At 39.3% G+C, this 18628-nt stretch overlaps 1 protein-coding gene across 6 annotated transcripts in view; it reads left to right on the top strand.

The window, feature by feature from the left end:
* trim66 (tripartite motif containing 66) overlaps positions 1-17454 on the top strand; it is a 30749-nt gene extending 13295 nt beyond the window's left edge. For 3 of the 6 annotated variants that reach the window (XM_057848740.1, XM_057848755.1, XM_057848750.1), the window contains exons 4-18: positions 2840-2969; positions 3233-3349; positions 3591-3705; positions 3890-4036; positions 6609-6726; positions 6862-7646; positions 8960-9178; positions 9372-9501; positions 9582-9657; positions 9738-9927; positions 10013-10842; positions 10931-11054; positions 11141-11215; positions 11401-11553; positions 11640-17453. In XM_057848740.1, the coding sequence (XP_057704723.1) occupies positions 2840-2969; positions 3233-3349; positions 3591-3705; positions 3890-4036; positions 6609-6726; positions 6862-7646; positions 8960-9178; positions 9372-9501; positions 9582-9657; positions 9738-9927; positions 10013-10842; positions 10931-11054; positions 11141-11215; positions 11401-11553; positions 11640-11876 (3446 nt within the window). In that variant the 3' untranslated portion in view covers positions 11877-17453. Of the gene's footprint in view, positions 1-2839; positions 2999-3232; positions 3350-3590; positions 3706-3889; positions 4037-6608; positions 6727-6861; positions 7647-8959; positions 9179-9371; positions 9502-9581; positions 9658-9737; positions 9928-10012; positions 10843-10930; positions 11055-11140; positions 11216-11400; positions 11554-11639 lie in introns of all 6 variants that reach the window. The other 3 variants (XM_057848768.1, XM_057848761.1, XM_057848776.1) reach the window with 3 other exon arrangements.
* The last annotated feature ends 1174 nt before the right edge of the window (positions 17455-18628 follow it).

Raw genomic sequence — 18628 nt, forward strand, 5'->3', positions numbered from 1 at the left:
TTGCAGGCGCACGTGGCCAAATCAAACTTTTTTTACGCGATAACGGTGCCAGACGTCCAATCCATTTTGACAGGGATCGTTGCAACCTGTCCCAGTCTAAATGAGTGCCCTGTAAAGGAGTAATGAACATAAAATTGTCTCCACCACAATCATTTGTAGGAATAAAGCCTTCTCACAAATGAATTACTTCAAACACACTATTTAAGGAAATATGGTATCCCGTTTAGTAATAGTTTGCTATTTTAATCCAACTTTTATTTAAAGAAGTGTCCTAGATTTCTAAAGAGGCTGTAAGGTTCAATTATTTTCTAATATTAGTGTGTCGCTATTTAAAGAGCCTCAAGTAGAGTTGAAGCTTTTATAGATTGCCACTTCAGCCTCCATGCTTAACTACTTGACTGTTAGTTCGTGCAGACAAGCATATGCTCAGTCACATTGAGTTCGTGAATCATTATTCTGTAATGCACTTTATTTACAAAAAAAAAAAAAAAAATCTGTTTTCATGGACAGTCCATCTATCTATACTAGGAGAAGACAGTTGATATCAGAAAAATCGAATCCATAAGCTGTAGTTTCATTATTTTTGACACATCCTATAATGTGACTCAATAATGTCTGTAGTCAGTTAGTTTTGGTCCATGTATATTGTGTAATCTGCTAATTCTACTAGCTAAGACTGATTACCTCGCTGACGTCGGTATGACATGATCATCGTTTTCTGGCAGGATTTCATGACAGTGTATTTCACTGATGCATGACAGCAATTGTTTGCTATGTTAAGCTGGCTCCAAGATAAGTGGTAGAAAATGGATGGATATCATGTTCAATTAGTTGTTGATCACATGTGCTGGTCATAAAATTAAGTAGACCTGCACTAGCTCGTCAATGACAGTTATGGCCAGTGTTGTTAATCTTCCTTTAAAAAAGTAATTAGTTAAAGATACAAATTAGGGTTACAGCTATCAAATATTTTAGTAATCGATTAATCGATGGACTAGTTAGTTCGAATAATCAAGTAATCGGATAAGAAACATGAAAAATTAAAATACCTGAGCTGAGCCTCAAACGGTAGAATTTTTTTTTTTTTTTTGAATTTACAACACAAGAAAAATTGGCTAACTTACATAGAAAAAGTCTGCTTGCTTAAACGCTATAAAATGCTAAAAATTTATTAACAATGCTCTTAACAAATGGTTCAGACAGATACTCCCACAAAAATTGGCTAAATATACCTATAAACTAAATTATGAATGCATTAAAAAACATAAGCTTAAACAAAAACTTAGCTTACAGGGAGCAGCTGGATTCAGCCATGTGAAAAGAGGTGGACCAGAGGGCAGAGTATCCACCCTAATCAATAAAACTAAATGCAAACACTTTAAAAATAAACCATTACAACGCCACTTTAAGTAAATGAATACTCGAAGCAATTAATTTAATTTGAATATTTTTTTCTAATCGAATACTCGAGTTAATCGATTAATCGTTGCAGCACTAATACAAATTACTGCTTCCAAAAAGTAATTGAGTTAGTAACTCAGTTACCTCAATGTAAGAGTAATTTGTTACTTGGCAAAGAAACTGGTTTTACTTTTCATGTTTTACACGTTATTACATGATCCATTCTATAACATCTTTCTCATCAAATATGTTTATATTAATTTAATTTTTTTTTCCCATTCCTAAACATAATTCGTACAATGTGCAGTTCGTTGTGAATCAACTGTTTAAGTTGTTAAAATTGCTCCCGTTATTGCATTAGGTCCCTTCTGTCTACTTTCGACATGTGAAAGTTTTACAACTGTTTCGTATTTTAAAGATAGATTCAAGTTAAGATTTTGCCGAATTAGGAGTATTTTAGATAAAAAGTTACTTAGGTTCGCTAGGAAGATTCACTACAACACAGCCTTCCTGAGAAGTCTACTGCTTTAAGATGGCGGCTGTTTACTAACGCCGCCGAGTCAGTCATTTCACTTCTAGTTCTATATACATGTGATATCTACCGTAGCATCATATGGGCGTAGTTTATAGGCTGTCGGTGTCGGCTGCAGTCAGGTATTATGGGAGCCACCTAGCATCGCGTTTGCAACGACGTCACAACTCCCTTTCCTCCTTCCCACTCCTCCTCTGCTTTCTCCTTGTCTCTCAGACATTTCTCGCGTCATTCAACCAAAGTAGTAAAGCATAGTAACGCAAGCCTTTACATCCCCTTTAACGGGAATGGCGTTGCAAAGATGAGAAAAGTAATTAATTAGATTAGTCACTACTGAAAAAAATAACGCCATTAGTAACCCCGTTATACACTTACGCCGTTATTAACAACACTGGTAATGCCATATAAAAAATAATGGCTCATGTATTAACCCTCTATAGGGCACTCATTGGATGCCACTGACAGCACTAGACGTCCAATCCGTTTTGATCCCAGTCGAAATGGATCGAACGTCTACCACCGTCAAGGTCACTGAAAGCTGAACATTCACAGCCAGTCCTCCCTGTTTAAATGAACATGGTATCTATTTTTGTCATGACAGTTAAATATTGTGAAAGTAAAAAAAAAGAAAAATGACTGTTTAGTGTTGTTGGGGCCCATAACCAGTGTGTATTTCTGTTTTTGTTCTTTTACATTTTTTATACGAACATTGAATTAATTTATTATTTAATTTGTTAAGGGTTAAGAACAGAGTACTCCTCCATCAATATTACCAGTCTAATAGTATAGTTGCCAAAATCAGCTAGTCAGGGTCATCCACACCTGTTGCTCGTTGCACGTTTTTGCTAATTGTCGCCTTCTTCATTCCTCGTTCTTCCTCGTACTGCCTGTTTTTCCTTTTTTTAGGTACAGGGTCATATCCTTGTCCCCTCCTCATGTGCCACTCTCATAGACAGCAGCCCCTGGAGCTGCTTTGTGAGACATGTGACCTCCTGTGCTGCAGCAGCTGTCACCTGTCCTCCCACAAAAGCCACAGGTGATTGCTCTCACACCTACAAGGACACGGTAAAGAACGTCTGAGCACAAATTATAAAGTTTTTAACTTTTAGGATTAGTATCTGCATAAGCACTACCCTTGGCGCCCCTCATATCTATTCAGTACACATCGGCTTTTGTTTTGGTGATGTTACAGCTCTAAGGTCACCCGCATCCCGGGAGAAACACATTTCCTTCTGGCGTTGTTTATTCATGAACTTCCGCTGTGGTGACTGCTGTGAATGCAACACCTAATATGTGCAGGGTGGCGCAGATTGGGAAGGCTCTCCAGGATCAGCGCTGGCTCTTTGAAAGTTTGATGGTACAGGTGGAAGAGAGGAGGTCTGCGGTGGAAAACAACGCAAAGCAGATAGAGGACAGGTTGGTGAGAGGCAAAAAAAATCAGGGATGTGAAAGTGGAAAATGTTTGGAAATTTATTTAACTTGGTGTCATGTATGTACATCATGCAACCTGGCATTTAAACAGGTGTGTGTAGACTTTTTAAAATCCACTTTATGCTGAATATTATGCCCTGTTAATTTATCTTACGATCTCATGCAAGTGGGATTTTTTTCCCTTCTGCGAGATGAGATTTATTTCCTATTTTCTGTCTTTTTGTAGAGTTCACGGAGTCAAGATTGCGCACAGGAAGGCTGAGAACCAGATTAAGATGGCAAAAATGATTATGATGAATGAGCTTAACAAACGAGCTAACCTATTAATAGAGCAACTGGAGGTAATTACTTTCTCCTTTTCTTTACTTATCTCTGAGCCAGTTAGAAAATGTACGTGTAAAGAATTAGTTATCAGTCCTAGAAGAAAGCCATCGAAAGCCCCAAGTGATCAATCAAAGCAGCTTTAGACAACATGTATGGAAATACAGTGGATGAGCTATTGATTGGCGATTGCTTTCTTTGCAGAAAATCTCCGAGGACTTTCAGCAGCATCTGGAGGACCAACTGCAGGGGGCAATAGAAAGGTGTGCACAGCTGGACCAAGTGCAGAAGTTCATCAGTTGGGCAACAACACACCATTGCCGTGGCCCGGTTCTCTTCAGCAGAAGAATGGTACACCAACAGAATTATTTACTGACATTCAATGGAAGTGGAGAAATGTGGAAGGGAAAATGCTAAATTAAAATAAAAAGTCAAATCCATTTTTGCTGAGAGGAGCGGCAGTTAATGAGCCACAGAGGAAAGCATACAGTACTTGAAAGTAAGAATCCTCCATCAGTACAAGGTGAAACAGGTGCACATTGACTATGACATGCAGCCAACAGGAAACTCTATTCTGATTGGAGTTGTTGAAAAGTGGATAATTTCCAGTCCATTTCCTACTTCTGGAAAATTCCCATCAGACCTCAAAGCTGGGTAATTATGGTATTATTCCAAATTGTATATTTTCAACATGTCAGTGACAGGAAGGTAACATACTCAACCATAAAACATCAAAAAATGTTCCACCATAAGAAGACTTTACCTTCACTCCCTTGCTCACATTGCAAAGAAAATAGCTTGTAACTTTTTAATCTCCTGGTACTAATACCGTAAATCAATGTATTAATGCAGGTGTATCCGGCCCGCCTCCACATTTGGTCCGGCCCCCTGAACAATTATTATTATTATTATTTTTTTCAATAGTGTTATTTATTTCCCGGCTTTTTTCTGAACCCAGAGAGGGTTATTTGGTTATTATGTATTTGATTAATAGTGTAATTATTATATTATATTATATTATATTATATTATATTATATTATATTTTGGGCTGTCAAACGATTAAAATTTTGAATCAAATTAATCACAGCTTAAAAATTAATTAAGAAATAATTAATCGTAATTAATCGCAATTCAAACCATCCATAAAATATGCCATATTTTTCTGTAAATTATTGTTGGAATGGAAAGATAAGACACATGACGGATATATACATTCAACATACGGTACATAAGTACTGTATTTGTTTATTATAACAATGAATCAACAAGATGCCATAACATTATTAACATTCTGTTAAAGCGAACCATGGATAGAAAGACTTTTAGTTCTTAAAAGATAAATGTTAGTACAAATTATAGAAATTTTGTATTAAAACCCCTCTTAATGTTTTCGTTTTAATACAATTTGTAACATTTTCAATCAAAAAATAAACTTAAAAATAATTACACAAACCCATAAAAGCAGTCGCACCCAAGCGCCAGCAGAGGGCGACAAAACACCAAAAAACACAAGTAACAAATGGACATGACACTGGGCTGTCATTTTAATCTGTTTGAGCGGGGCATGTGCGTTAAATGCATCAAATATTTTAACGTGAATAATTTAAAAAAATAACTACCGCCAGTTAACGCGATAATTTTGACAGCCCTAATTATATTATATTATTATTTTTTTTATTTTATTTACTTTTGTTCCGAGAAGAATCCAGAAAGGGTTATTTGATTGTGGCTTTCTGAAAAACAATACATTTTTACATTTAGGCACTCCTGCAATCGTCACACTTTTTCTGTTACAAACTGACCCGGCCCCTCATCAGAGAAGAGAAAAGTTATGTGGCCCTCACAGGAAAAAGTTTGGGGACCCCTGTATTAATGTATTACTACATTGGATAAAAATCTGCATGTAAAGTGGTTGGTGCCTGTCGTAGCTGCAATCCCCAAACATTCTGGTGTACACCATAGATAAGGAATCCCGTCAACCTGAAGACGGAGTCCTTCACAAGCTTTCAAGGTCTGTGGGACTCTGGAGTTATCTGATAGATACGGGCTGGCCAAGTGGAACGCAGCTATGTTGAGGGTGCGTCGGGATGTCGAACCTCAGATTCGGGAGAAACTTTGTGGTTTTCTTCCTAGCTGTAGAAGAGTGAACCAGCTCTACACCCTCAGCAGTGTAGTTGAAGGGACAAGGGAGTTTGCCCAACCAGTCTACATATGTTTTGTGGACTCAGAGAAGGCGTTCGAGAGGATGGGGTAGCATATCCCCTTATACAGGTGGTTTTATTTCTTTATGACCATTGTCATAATTTGGTCTGCATTGCTGGCAGCAGTTCCTTTTCAGTGAGGGTGAGGCTGCCCTTTGTCACCGATTCTGTTCATAACTTTATGGACACCTCCAAGGGGAGGTTGTCCGGGCACTTGCCACTGGGAAGAGTCTCCGGGATCAGAACACCCTGGGGAGACTATGTTTTACGGCTGGCCTGGGAACATTTTAAAGGAGAAGGATGAAGTTGCTGGGGAGAGGGAAGTCTTGCCTTTCCTTTCCTTTCCTTCTGAAGTCGCTGCCCCCGTGACCCAACCCCGGATAAGCGTGGGAAGATGGATGGATCAAAACCTGGATTGTTCCATTTTTTCCATTTTATACCTAGCTGGTGTTGGTTGGATTAACGTTATTCTGATTGATTCCCACAGAAAGTTTTCCAATTTGGAAGATTCCAAGAATTATGCAATTTTAAGTAAGGAAACAACACCAAGTCAATTCATAGCTCAACAACAGTTAATCACATGTTTGCATTTTGTACCCAAGCTTCTATTACAGGTGGAATATTTCTTTTACCAAGAAGGAAACGATGAACACAGGTGTACCACGTTATTTGTTTACAAAGTGATGTGAAGTTACCTAAATCATATTTATCCTTCTTTTAGATTTCTCAGCAAATCCAACAATTGCTTGACTCATCTCTGCGGTCTGAAACTTGGAGTCCTGTGAAAATCAAGTTCAATTGGGATGCAAGCTACTGGACCAAACAGATGGCCTCTTTAGGTAAGAAAAATAAATGCGAACAAGATATTAATGATATTTCCTGATGATACCAATTCCTCATCAACATATATGATAACACTTCATTAATAATTTGCATGTATACATTAAGTCTTTCTGTCACTGTGTGATATGCAGGCCAATTGACTGTGGAAGGTGGAAACTGCCCCTTCCCTCAGGGCTTGGCCTGCACCAGCGTTCTAAGGCCTCAACCAATCACATGCTTGGCTTTGCCGCCCGTTTGTCACCGAGAGTCAGCCTGCGGGTACCAGATGTGTTATGAGCCCCAGGTGTGTTGCCTGCATGGCATCCCTTCTCAGTCAGATCTGGACAAGAGCCAGCTGGGAGGCCCGCTCTACAACCAGAGCTACGTTCCAACTAGTCTCGGATCTCGGGTGCAGAGCCAGCAGCTGCTGAGGTGCTGTGACCCGAGCGACTCGTCTGACTTGCAAACGTCTTCCCGATGCCCTTTGCCTCCATCACATGTCCCTGCTGGGGGACCCAGCCAAATTAATTGCACTCGTGTACTTACATCCCAAAAGCAAACCTCTGAGCCCCAGTCCTTGCCCGAATCTCATCCACATCACCATCAGGAAATAGGGTCCCTTTCAGTAAGTAACATTCAGCAAAGCGCAAACCAACATCGGTTGCATCAACGCCACGTTCCGTGTGAGGAAGCACTCAGCGATACGTTTGAGGACCAAGACGTCAACACTGAGCGATGCAGGGTGGAGGAGATTCATGAAAAAACTGTCACAGCAGAACACGAGGAACCGCAGACAGACACAACCGAGCAGAGTCCTGTCCAACAACAACAACAACAGTTTCAGGTTTCTACAACAGCAGAAAAGCAGAGGAAAGACCAGCAGAGAAACAGTCCTGCAGTAATGCAGATCTGTAATGGAAATCAAACAAATGGCCGGGTGAGACCAAAGCTTTTCCAACTATCAAATACTTTTCTTTTAAATTTTGCAGGCGATGCCTGTTGTAAATTTACAGTATATAAACCATTACGGGTACATGCTGAGCATTTAAACATTTGCTGGCACAAAGGAAATGCTATCACGCTAATACCTCTATAATAAAATAAATATAATGATAGTAGCCAAGTGTTCAATAATATACTTGGCTGACATAAGAGCAAGATTATTCTATTTTAATTAAAATCTGCAAAGTCCTTTAACTAAAAACACACTGTTTAATTTATTGCCAGAATGATCACTTCCCGCAGCTGACAGCTTGCCTGAAGAACAGATGGTACAACAAAATGTAGCATCCGCTTTAATGAAGAAAGGATGATGGGCAAACAGTTTCATATTTCACACCAAAGCATCCAAGAATCTAGGAGAAAACACAATGGTGTTCCAGACAGTGGTTTTAGGAACCGTGTAATTATCCCTCTAAAATTCCTGAGGATGCTTGATCACAAACACAGACATGCATTGTTTCTGCGTCACAGCCTGTGAATATGACATTAAACCACTTAAGCGTAATCATTTATGTACTTAACTTGCCATTAATGAGCCACTCAGGGAATAGTGGGAAGTATCATTTCAGCTTTGGTTAGCACGTAGACTTACATTCCTAAAATGTGCCACCGTTTCTGACAGAAGGACGCGGTCAGAATCCTTTATGTTTCCTCAAGAGATACAGATCAGGTAAGTGTTTGAATCTCATGATACTCAGGAGTGTATGCTCTTTGTGGCCCAATGGCCTCATTATGGAAAGGAGGACATATATAAAAAGAAGATGATTTTTCAAGCTTCCTGCTCACCACAGTTGAAGACACAGCTCAATTTTGAATTCTTAGTATTTACAATTGTCAGGTTTATTATACCATGTACAACAACGAAAACCCAATATGATAATAATGAGACAAGGATGCATTGAAATAGTTTTCCTTTTAAACAAGTATTGAAAAAACTACAACCCTCAAAACCTAGTATGCTTGGCTTTTATGTACTTTAATGCAAGGAGCAGACACTTCTCTACGAAATTTACATCTGGTAATTGATGCTGTAACCAATCCTTTCATTGCGTAAACAATCAGAGTAATATATGCAGTTGCGTTTCTGAAGAACCACTTGCTTTGAATTACCGCCAGAATAGGCTTAGAGTAATGTTTTTGGTTGTATGCAAATCCAGCCGTCTTCTGTTTGTAACACAAACAGGTGCACCACCACATGGGGCACAGCTTGAAACACTGTTCAGTTACGCTGGTTTGTGTTTTGCACAGAGATCTATGTCCCTAGAGGTGTCGCTGGCAGCCAACAACTGCAGCTCTGATGCACAGCAGTGCAGAATCAACCCAGGTTTGGGATCCACTACTGGGAGGAGATGTACCCAAAGTATCCCTGTCGCGCTAGCATCCACATCTGGTGACTCTTATTCTGAAAGGCCAATGGGATCTACTCACAGCCCTGATGCGGGAACTGCAAATATAGCAACAGGGAAGGTAAGAATAGAAAAATAGATACAACCTGTAGTTTGGTTGGATTACTGCTCAGTGCAACAACATGGGACATAGGAAGAAAACAGTCCATTATTAAAACTTAAGGGCACTCACATGGTTTGTTGTACAGATTCCAGTTGAAGTGTCTATAGAACTCTTGAAACTCTCTTTGAAATGGTCATTGCTTTGGGTTTAGTATGCCAGTGCAGACTCCAGACAGAGGAGAGCTTCAGATGGTGTTCTTTGCAATGTCAAAGAATCCTCAGCCAACATAATCCTCACCAGAAGCCGACGGACTCCACTACTCTCCAGTAAAGCTGGGCCAGGTGATATGAAAGTGGCAAAGTTTTGTGAATATTGTCTCCAATGAATAAGCTTATACGACATATTTCTGTCTTCCTGACAGATCAGTCTACCTTAAATGATGAGGTTTGTCATGTTGCCAAAGAAAAGTGCAGTGCATCAAGAAATGGTCACAACAGGTGTGTACAATCAAGCATGGTGTATTTGTAAAATTAGCGGTTTTCATTTTTTACAATTTTCTGTTCACCTTTATTTGAAGCAGCAGAGATTCTGAAAGAGACTCTGGAAGAACTGGAAGAGTTCCAGTGGTTTGCCTCGAGCGCCTGAAAATTCTTATCTCTCAACTTCCTCCACATGGACGAAGGCAGAGTGACCCTTTACCTGTGAGTGCGGTAGAGAATGATAGAACTTTGCTTCAGCCGAAAACCTGTCTGAATGTAACACAAAAGGTATGTATAGGCTCAATCCCTGCTCAATGCTCCAAAATGCATCAGGCATAAACAACAATATTCACAACAAACATGTTAATTGTAGGAGGTGTCTGGAGTCCCTGCGATGAAAAAGACCCAATCAGTCAGTGTGACTCGGTCTCCAGACAAACGTCAGTGGCTCACAGTTAACACTGAGTGGAATACCTGCCCAAAGGCCAGCTTTCCCAAAGCATCTGAATTGCCACCTGATGACCCGCAGGATAGTATCTCTGCACTTGATTTCGACTCTGTCTCTGACCCAAAGTCAGTCCCAGAAGAGGCGATCATCTCTCAAGCTGACTCGCAACTTGACTCGGATACATTGCCACCGTTTCTATCCGAGGCGGATCCGGAAGATTGTGGCAAGGACAATGAAGTTCAAAAGATGTGCAACATAAATGGATCAATGGATGATTCTGATGGAAGCGTCGAATGTGACCCGGACACAGCTTCAGGAGCAGGATCCGATGATGGACAAGCAGAATTTGATGCTTACTCAGGTGCTGCAGAAACAGAGTCAGATGTTCAACCAGAAACTGATGCTGTGCTCCAGACAGAAACCGATTCTGACCATTTGTTTGATCAGCATTCGGATTCTCAGGGGTCTGTAGAGTCGGAACTCGATGTTGAATCTGAGCAGGAAAGAACAGATGACCCGCAGCCTCTTCGTTCTGATCTAGAAGAAGACTACCCAATTGGACCTAGTCAGAGACCACTTCTAATTGCAAACCCTGGCGTTTTGAGGAGGACAGAAATCCAGGAGGACAATGCGGAAATTGAAAGTGAGGATTTTTGTGCAGTATGTCTGATCGGCGGGGACCTTTTATGCTGCGATCACTGTCCTAAAGTTTACCATTTGTCGTGTCACGTCCCGCCTCTTCTAAACTTCCCTTCGTAAGTCTCCAGTTGTCCTGATCGGAATACATTTTGCAAATGATTGAACGATGTGAATGCTAACCTATTGTTGATTTGTCACCTTTAGAGGTGACTGGCTGTGCAGTCTGTGCCGAGATTTTGTGCGGCCAGAAGTTAAGTACGACTGTGAAAATAGAAGATCTTCTGAGGAACGCACATCTGGACATGGCTTGTCCCCGTCTGATCAGAGAGTAAGCCGGAAATATTTTAACAAACTGTCACAGATGTTGCATGTTCTCACTTTCTAAGTCTTTTGTTGCATTTCTAACTTTTTCAGAAATGCGAGCGGTTGACTCTTCTGATCCTCAATAACATCCTAAGTGCTCCCTTTCACGAGCCCGTCAGTCCACTTGTCAGTGCTTTTACTACTTTCCCTTGCAATAAACTAAATATTTTTCCTGTGTTGTATGTAACCCTAACTAAGTTAGTGACTGGACTATTTGGAGATTTTAAATACTTAATACTTTCAATACTTAACATTTGGTTGGTAACTGTAGCTTAGTGCTTGTGATGACATTTTGTTGAATGGTTGTGTAGGCTCGTCATTACTATCAGATCATTAAGCGACCCATTGACCTGTCTGTGATCCGTGCAAGACTGAACAAGAGGAGCAAACAACATTACAACTCACCTGAGCACTTTGTGGCTGACGTCTATCTCATGTTCCACAACTGTGCAAAGTTCAACTATGTAAGCCAAGACTTACTGCACTATGAACCTCTGTATTTTTTCATTTTATGATAATATTAAATGACTGTTTAACTGTCTGAACCTAGCCCGATTCAGAGGTGGCGCAAGCGGGCCGCAGCCTGGAGGCCTTTTTCACCACCAAATTGGAAGAAGTCTTCCCGGGCAGAGTTTTCCCACCGACCGAGGTGGACAGCGACAGTGACGAGTACGACGAGGCCTTCCGGGTGAGTGAGGGGGGGTTCCCCTGGCCAGAGCGGAGGGAGCAGTGTCACAGGAAGAGGAAGAGGAGACAATCGCTTAAGTCAAAGAGACATTACATGTAAACAGGAATGCACTACTTTTGGGGGACTCTGGTATTTTTCTTCAAGCAGCTGACGGAATGTTTGTGAAATGAGATTAAATGATTATGAGTCAGTCTGGAGTGTTAGTTTCCCAGTAATAAAAAATTGATCGATGTAACAAGAGCACTCTGAGAGCAGTGAAGGCGAAAACATTTGACAGCAGTGAAACTACGATGTGGCTTTGAGTGTTGTATTGTTTTGTTTCTTTAGAGGTAGAAGGAATTCTGGATCCAGGTCCAACTATCTAAAAAAAAATCCTATTTTAGGTACAGTACACAAAATCAGAACCGGATTCGATTTATAACCAACAACTTTGTCTTTATGTGACACTGACAAGTCGAGAAGAATTTAGAAACAGGGTTTATAGGTTGATTTTTGGAACCTAGTTTGCACAGAATTATAATGATGAAATCAAACAGTATTTTGCTCATAATCTGCCCTTGATGCACTAACAATTATATATGATATCATTTGAATTATGATGTAATATACAACGAGATTGCTGCTGTCGTATAAATGGCGATTGTGCTTTTGGAGAGTAAGCAGCTCTACAATTACCGGTAGTTCATAACAGCACTTTGATATATTGTAATTACTGCCTGAGGAAATGTCCTGTGTACATGTAAAACTATATACAACTTTGTTCCATTCAGATTTCACAATAGGTTCTAAAGCATTGTATGCAATTTCTGTACATACAGTAATATTTATTAATAGCGGTGTCTGTCTGACTTTCTGATTAAAATTTAGCATATTATGTGGTCTATTCACAGGGCACTCATTGTCAATAATACCATATTTCATGTCATAGCATCTGCTCTGCTTTATGTACTCTCTGTAACTGAGTAACTTGCACCTCTGGACACTACAGTATGTAAAAATGCAGTGGGTTTTAATCAGATCAAGATCAAATGAAAATTGCCACTTGACTTACATTATCAATTTAACTGCTGCATGTCAGTACAATGGAATCATTAGGTTTCTGCCTCTATATGAATGTTTTCCTTTGAAAGAGTTATTGAAAGTGGTTTACCCTTAACCAAAAGTATCTCAGACCCAATAATAAACAATAATCAATAGTTCAGTCTTGATAACTACAACTTTTATTATGTCATGCCAAACCAATTTCTAATTGTAGCAATTTCCTTAATTTTTTTTTTTTTTTTTTTTTTTTTATAATACAGCTTAATTTACTACCGTCTGCTATGACTTTTATATGTATGCACTAGTACAGCACTTTGTTACTTGTTTTGAAAAGTGCTGAATAAAGTTATATTGGCAGTGTGTTACTAATAGCCTGATTGTATTCCTCTTCTCAACCATTCCAACTTCAAACTGTTTTGCTTGTTTTGCCCCTCATGAAAAAAAATGGGGAGAATTCCACTCAAAAAAATTTGCATTAGATCCATTGGAGTAATTTGACTCCATGATTGGACCAACAAAAAACTCCTCATTGGTTTCAATTTACAGTGAACTTCAACCCCCAAAAGAAATCCAGTGACTGCTGTATTTGTCAGTTCCAATGACAGACATATTGTCAGGTTTGCAGGTAGGCAGGTCGTGTGTGGACCCAAATGCAAGGAACGGGAGGCAAGGCAGATAGACGGTGCAGAAATGATTTAATTAAGGCAAGCAAAAAACAAAGTACCAACAAATAATGTGGAGATCCCAAAAACACCACAGCAAACAAAAACACAGGTTGCTAACAAAAGGCTGGGTATAAAAAACTTACTGAGGGGAACTCGAGGGATTTGGAGAAAACTGACGAGAACAGGTTCGGACGTGCACATGAAGCTTGACAATGACGCAACAACGAGTGAAAAGAAACTGGGAGCTTATATACACACGCAGACAAGGGGTAACGAGGAACAGATGGGTGACACAGGAGGACGCTTGCCTGATATACCAGACTCACCGCTGTTCCAGCGATTGAGTCTGGCGACCGTCCAGCGGATCAAATTCCGAGGGCGGGGCAAGCCACAGCAAACAGACAGCGGAGTGGACCAATCAGCGACGGGCAGACATGACGTTGTTAAAGCGACAAGTAATTCGCGTGAGCGGAGAATGGAGAAGTTTATTCAACATGGCTAGCGCGAGCCATGTTGACTGTTGTCAATGACTTGTTTCGATGTGTTTTGGTCATGTAAAACTAGTTTTACCGCGGATTGGAACATATTCTTGGCTCTCCCGTTGCTCATCTGTGTTGTTGTAGACACGACTTTCGGCGCGCATAAGTGACGTTACTCGTTAAGAACACGTCATGCAAATAAACGAATCTGATTGGACGATTGAGTTTGTACCTTGTTCGAGAGGTCGTTAATGGGCTGGGTCCCAGACTATTTCTCACAGTGTTTGAAAAATACAGGGAGAATAGTCTGGCTGTGCCAGGCAAGGAGGACCCAGGTTGGAGGATACATTAGGAGCAGGTACAACAGGTGAAATCAATGGGCAATCACAGGGACACACTAGGAGGGAACCAACACAAAACCTAACACATGTCTTTCAATTCCAAACAAGGATGTCTGTTAATTCCAGTGGCGGCTAAATCAAGTAATTCCAATCATGGCAATATCAGTTTTGAAGTAAGTTACTAAGTTAGTGACTTGACTATTTGGAAATTCCCTACATTAAAGATTTCATGCAACATATATTAAAAATTAGTTGGTAACTGTAGCTTCATTGAAATTGACGGATAGGCTATAGCCCTTTTTTTTAGAATTGACGAATATCACCATCTTTAAATTGACTGATATGGCCATCAAATTCCAAAGAGGGCTATATCAGTCAATTCCAAAGATAGATATATCAGACAATTCCAGTGGGAATTGGGAACAAGTTACTGACCAGAAGAGTAAAACATCCCAAAACTTTCTCCAAAAATGGCATTTTCAAGGATTGAACTGTTTCTTTGACAAAGGGAACCATATCTTGACATTTAAATAATAATGATGTTGCAAAATTGTGATTTTTGGAAGGTGAAATAAAAGGTTTGCACGTCTATTTCCAGGCATGTATAAATATTTGATACTATCGCTTCCTTTTGAACTTTTATGTTAAAGGACTCACATCCTGTTACTCTGCTCTTGGAGTAAATTTGATGTGTTAGCACACTCATAATGAGTCTGTTAGCCTACCGGAAAAGAAAAGATTTAAGACTATTTATCTTCTTGCAAGCACTCTAGGCAGACAATGAGTTTTCACTGTTATTCCTTCTAAGAAAAATTTGGCGGTCTTGAAGTCGAGCCTTTGCTATAATCAGCAGCATGCAATTTAAAGTTTCCTTGTCCAACAAGGTTAGTGCCCTTTCAATCAGTAGGGCCAAATACTACAGAATGGTAATTAGACATAGACCTTTGGTAAACAATGAAAAGGACAGACACAAAGCCACTAAGAGAGAAAAATGATTACTGGCAAGTGCAGCAGTCTGTGAAATTTGGTTTTGGAAGCTGCAATGTTGTATGTCAGCGTTTATTCTAATCAATTTGCTGACCTTATTGTGCTATTAGTTCAGCTGGCCTGTTAACCTTTTAATTCATGACCTAGGGCGAGTGTGCCAGTATCTGTATTGACACAAAACAACCTTTTTGGCGTTTTTATGATAGCAAACCACTGACACAAAATGAAAATATGTACTCTAAAAATAAAATTAACTCTAAAATTTTTAACTACTTCAATGTTTATTTGGCATGTCATATCTACAGAATTCCAATAGCACAAAACATTCATACTAGAGATGTGACCGAAAATTTGGCGACGAAACTATCAGCGGAAAATAGCGCAAAATGCATTATCAGTTTTCGGTTTTGAAGACCGAAAGTTTAGCACCGAATAGTGTGAAGAACTTTAGTCTTCTTGCAATGACGTAATCAAAACACGGCGGGAAGCAATACGCTGGCTAACGCTGTCTTGTTAACACTACTGGCTCACAGCCAACATGTCCACAGTTTGGAAGTATTTTGAGGTATCTTAGAAATATATAAATGAATAAATGAAGGAAGATAAAATCATTTTCTTCATAGCTGCACACGCTCGACCTGAAGTTGCTTTCCATTGATGTCCCGCATCACATCGAGAACAGTGCATTTGAGCCTGTGCGTGAGTAGCTTGGAGTTGAATCAAGCGAACAGTATAAAAAAAAGTATTTAAATGCATACATGTACATTTGCTGTGGTTGAGTACAATACTTTTATGGCACAACCACTTCTTGTTTTTCCCCGTGACTTACACACTACCTTTGTCAGTTGCTAATTAATCTGGCTGAGAGCAACTTTGCACGGCTTCGTCGCGCGCTACGACCCGGCCCACCCGCCTGACTCTCAATCGATTACACTTGTTGTACATGAAAACAGTTTTATTTTAAGGAGTAGGGGAGATTGTACTAGTGAAAGTGTGGAACAAACAGTATTAAGGTAAAGGGATAATACTTGTAAATCACCACCCATTGGAATTTTCTTTATTCTTGTTGTATGTACAATAGCGTACCGCAAGTAACACATCACCTTGTAAAACACAACCCATTGGAATTTTCTTTATTCTTGTTGTATGTACAATAGCGTACCGCAAGTAACGCGTCACATTTGCTCGTAAATATTTATGACGTTAGCAACTGTTGCTAGGGGGTCAAACTTGCGTTTGTCCCTCATGCTATATTCATATAAATAGTGTACAAACGAGATGTTTACTGAGCTAAACCTACCAATTCTGTCTGAAAATGATGTCCTTGGTGCCAAATTCACTGGTAAAGATGTGGAAATACATACAAAATGTTCAGTTAAAGAGATGGCTTGAGTGTCGAGGGCTGAAAAAAAAACAGGAAAAAGAGCCGACCTGATCCAGTGGTAGCTTTTTTATTGACACCTTTTTCTTGTGTGCATTGCCTTACGCCACTGACTCCTATCTCCGTCAAAGCTGACTGTGTGGAAACACAAAGCCCTTTTTCCGTTGTAAATTCTTGTGAATAAATGATTAAATCCCTGAATTCTTTATAGATATGGACGTGAAACAATCTCGATTCTTGGTTAAAGCAAAAAAAAACAAAAAACGTGCAGTTAGCATTTATTTTACGTACTGTAAATATTGCGAACTATGAGGCTAGTCAGTAAGGAAATTAGCGGCCGCTTTATGTAAGCAAAGAGCTTTTTCCGTTGAAAATTCTTGTGAATAAATGCTTAAATCCCTGAATTCTTTATAGATATGGACGTAAGACAGTCTCGGTTCTTGGCTAAAAGCAAAAAAAAAAAGGGGAAGGTAGCATTTGTTTTACGTAAATATTGCGAATTATGGGGATAGTCAGTAAGAAAATTAGCTGCCGCCATGTGTAAACAAAGAGCTTTTTCCATTGAAAATTCATGTGAATAAATGCCTGGTTAAAACCAAAAAAAAAAAAAAAAACGTGCAGGTAGCATTTATTTAGGAAACATTGTGAAGTATAATGCCAATGCTGTACCAGCAAATTTCTCCCATTGATTTTTTTCACGTTTCCAAATGCATGCATGGTACGAAAAATATAACTACCACCTTGAATCCTCAAACAAATCAATCCTGAGACAATCCTTCCTGTTTGTGTGCAGTACAGCTTTCGTACATTTTCAACCTAAATCCTGCGTTAGATCGCAGCATGTGACTGACTGCTAATAAATGAAGCCGAGTGTTGGACGGCCCCCTTCAGGAAGGAGTGATGCAGTGAAAGGGGAATGTGTCATGTCAATACATTATGAAGTCTATGACCAAGCATTGTGTTTTATTAGAGGACATTCAATGTTTGCTGACTCTCGGGAAGTGCACAAGGAAGCGCACTGTTTTGGGCTGTATATGTATATATATATATATATATATATATATATATATATATATATATATATATATAAGGCTAAAAAGACAAACAAAATAATCCAGAAATACAATGGCCTTGCAAAAAGAAACAAAAAATACATAACTTTTACAGTCCGTAACACTCCAGGAAAAAGAGGAAGTACTGTGAACAGTACAGTAGTGTAAAATGTTTGGAACTTTTGTTAAAAAAAATAGTGACTCAGTATCAGCAGATTCTCAAAATCAGGGGACTCTTACGCACTTGATTGCAAAAATATGCGATTGCTAAATCTAAAAATTTTATTTATGTATTTTTCTTCCTTTCGGTTAGGTTTTCGGTTTCGGCCAAGAATTTTACTTTGGTTTCATCCCTAATTCATACCTACAGACATGTGTTTGGTAGCATAATGCCAAGGATAGCCATATTTATGTGACTCTAATACATTTTTTGTAAAATAATGGCAAAGTAGGTGATGGCTAACTTTCTTCACCTGTGCCTGTTAAAAGTACCTTCATGCTGTACCTTGTGAACCTTAATAGGCATGTACTTGATAACAAAACATCTAAAATTTTCCTTATATTTGTATTAATTACTATATATTGCCGAATATCAATACCTTTGGTGTTATAAAAGAGAAAAAGAACATTTTAGTTTTGTTTGTGTATTGTAGGGCCACCATCCTGATATTTTGTACAGCATGCAGAATTTTTGGAAAAAACAATCGTCTCCATGGAAGCGCTCTAAAATGCAGTTGAAGTACATTTTAAAGAAGTTTCAATGAGTGACTAATTACTTAACTACTGTATTGGCCTGAATATAAGATGGTGTTTTTTTGCATTTAAATTAGACTGACAAAGAGGGGGTCGTCTTATAATCGCGGTCTAGACGTTATCCCCATTCATGACACTAGATGGCGCCAGAT

Source organism: Corythoichthys intestinalis, chromosome 1 (genome assembly GCF_030265065.1).
Source record: "Corythoichthys intestinalis isolate RoL2023-P3 chromosome 1, ASM3026506v1, whole genome shotgun sequence".
In the NCBI taxonomy this organism is placed as follows: Eukaryota; Metazoa; Chordata; class Actinopteri; order Syngnathiformes; family Syngnathidae; genus Corythoichthys; species Corythoichthys intestinalis.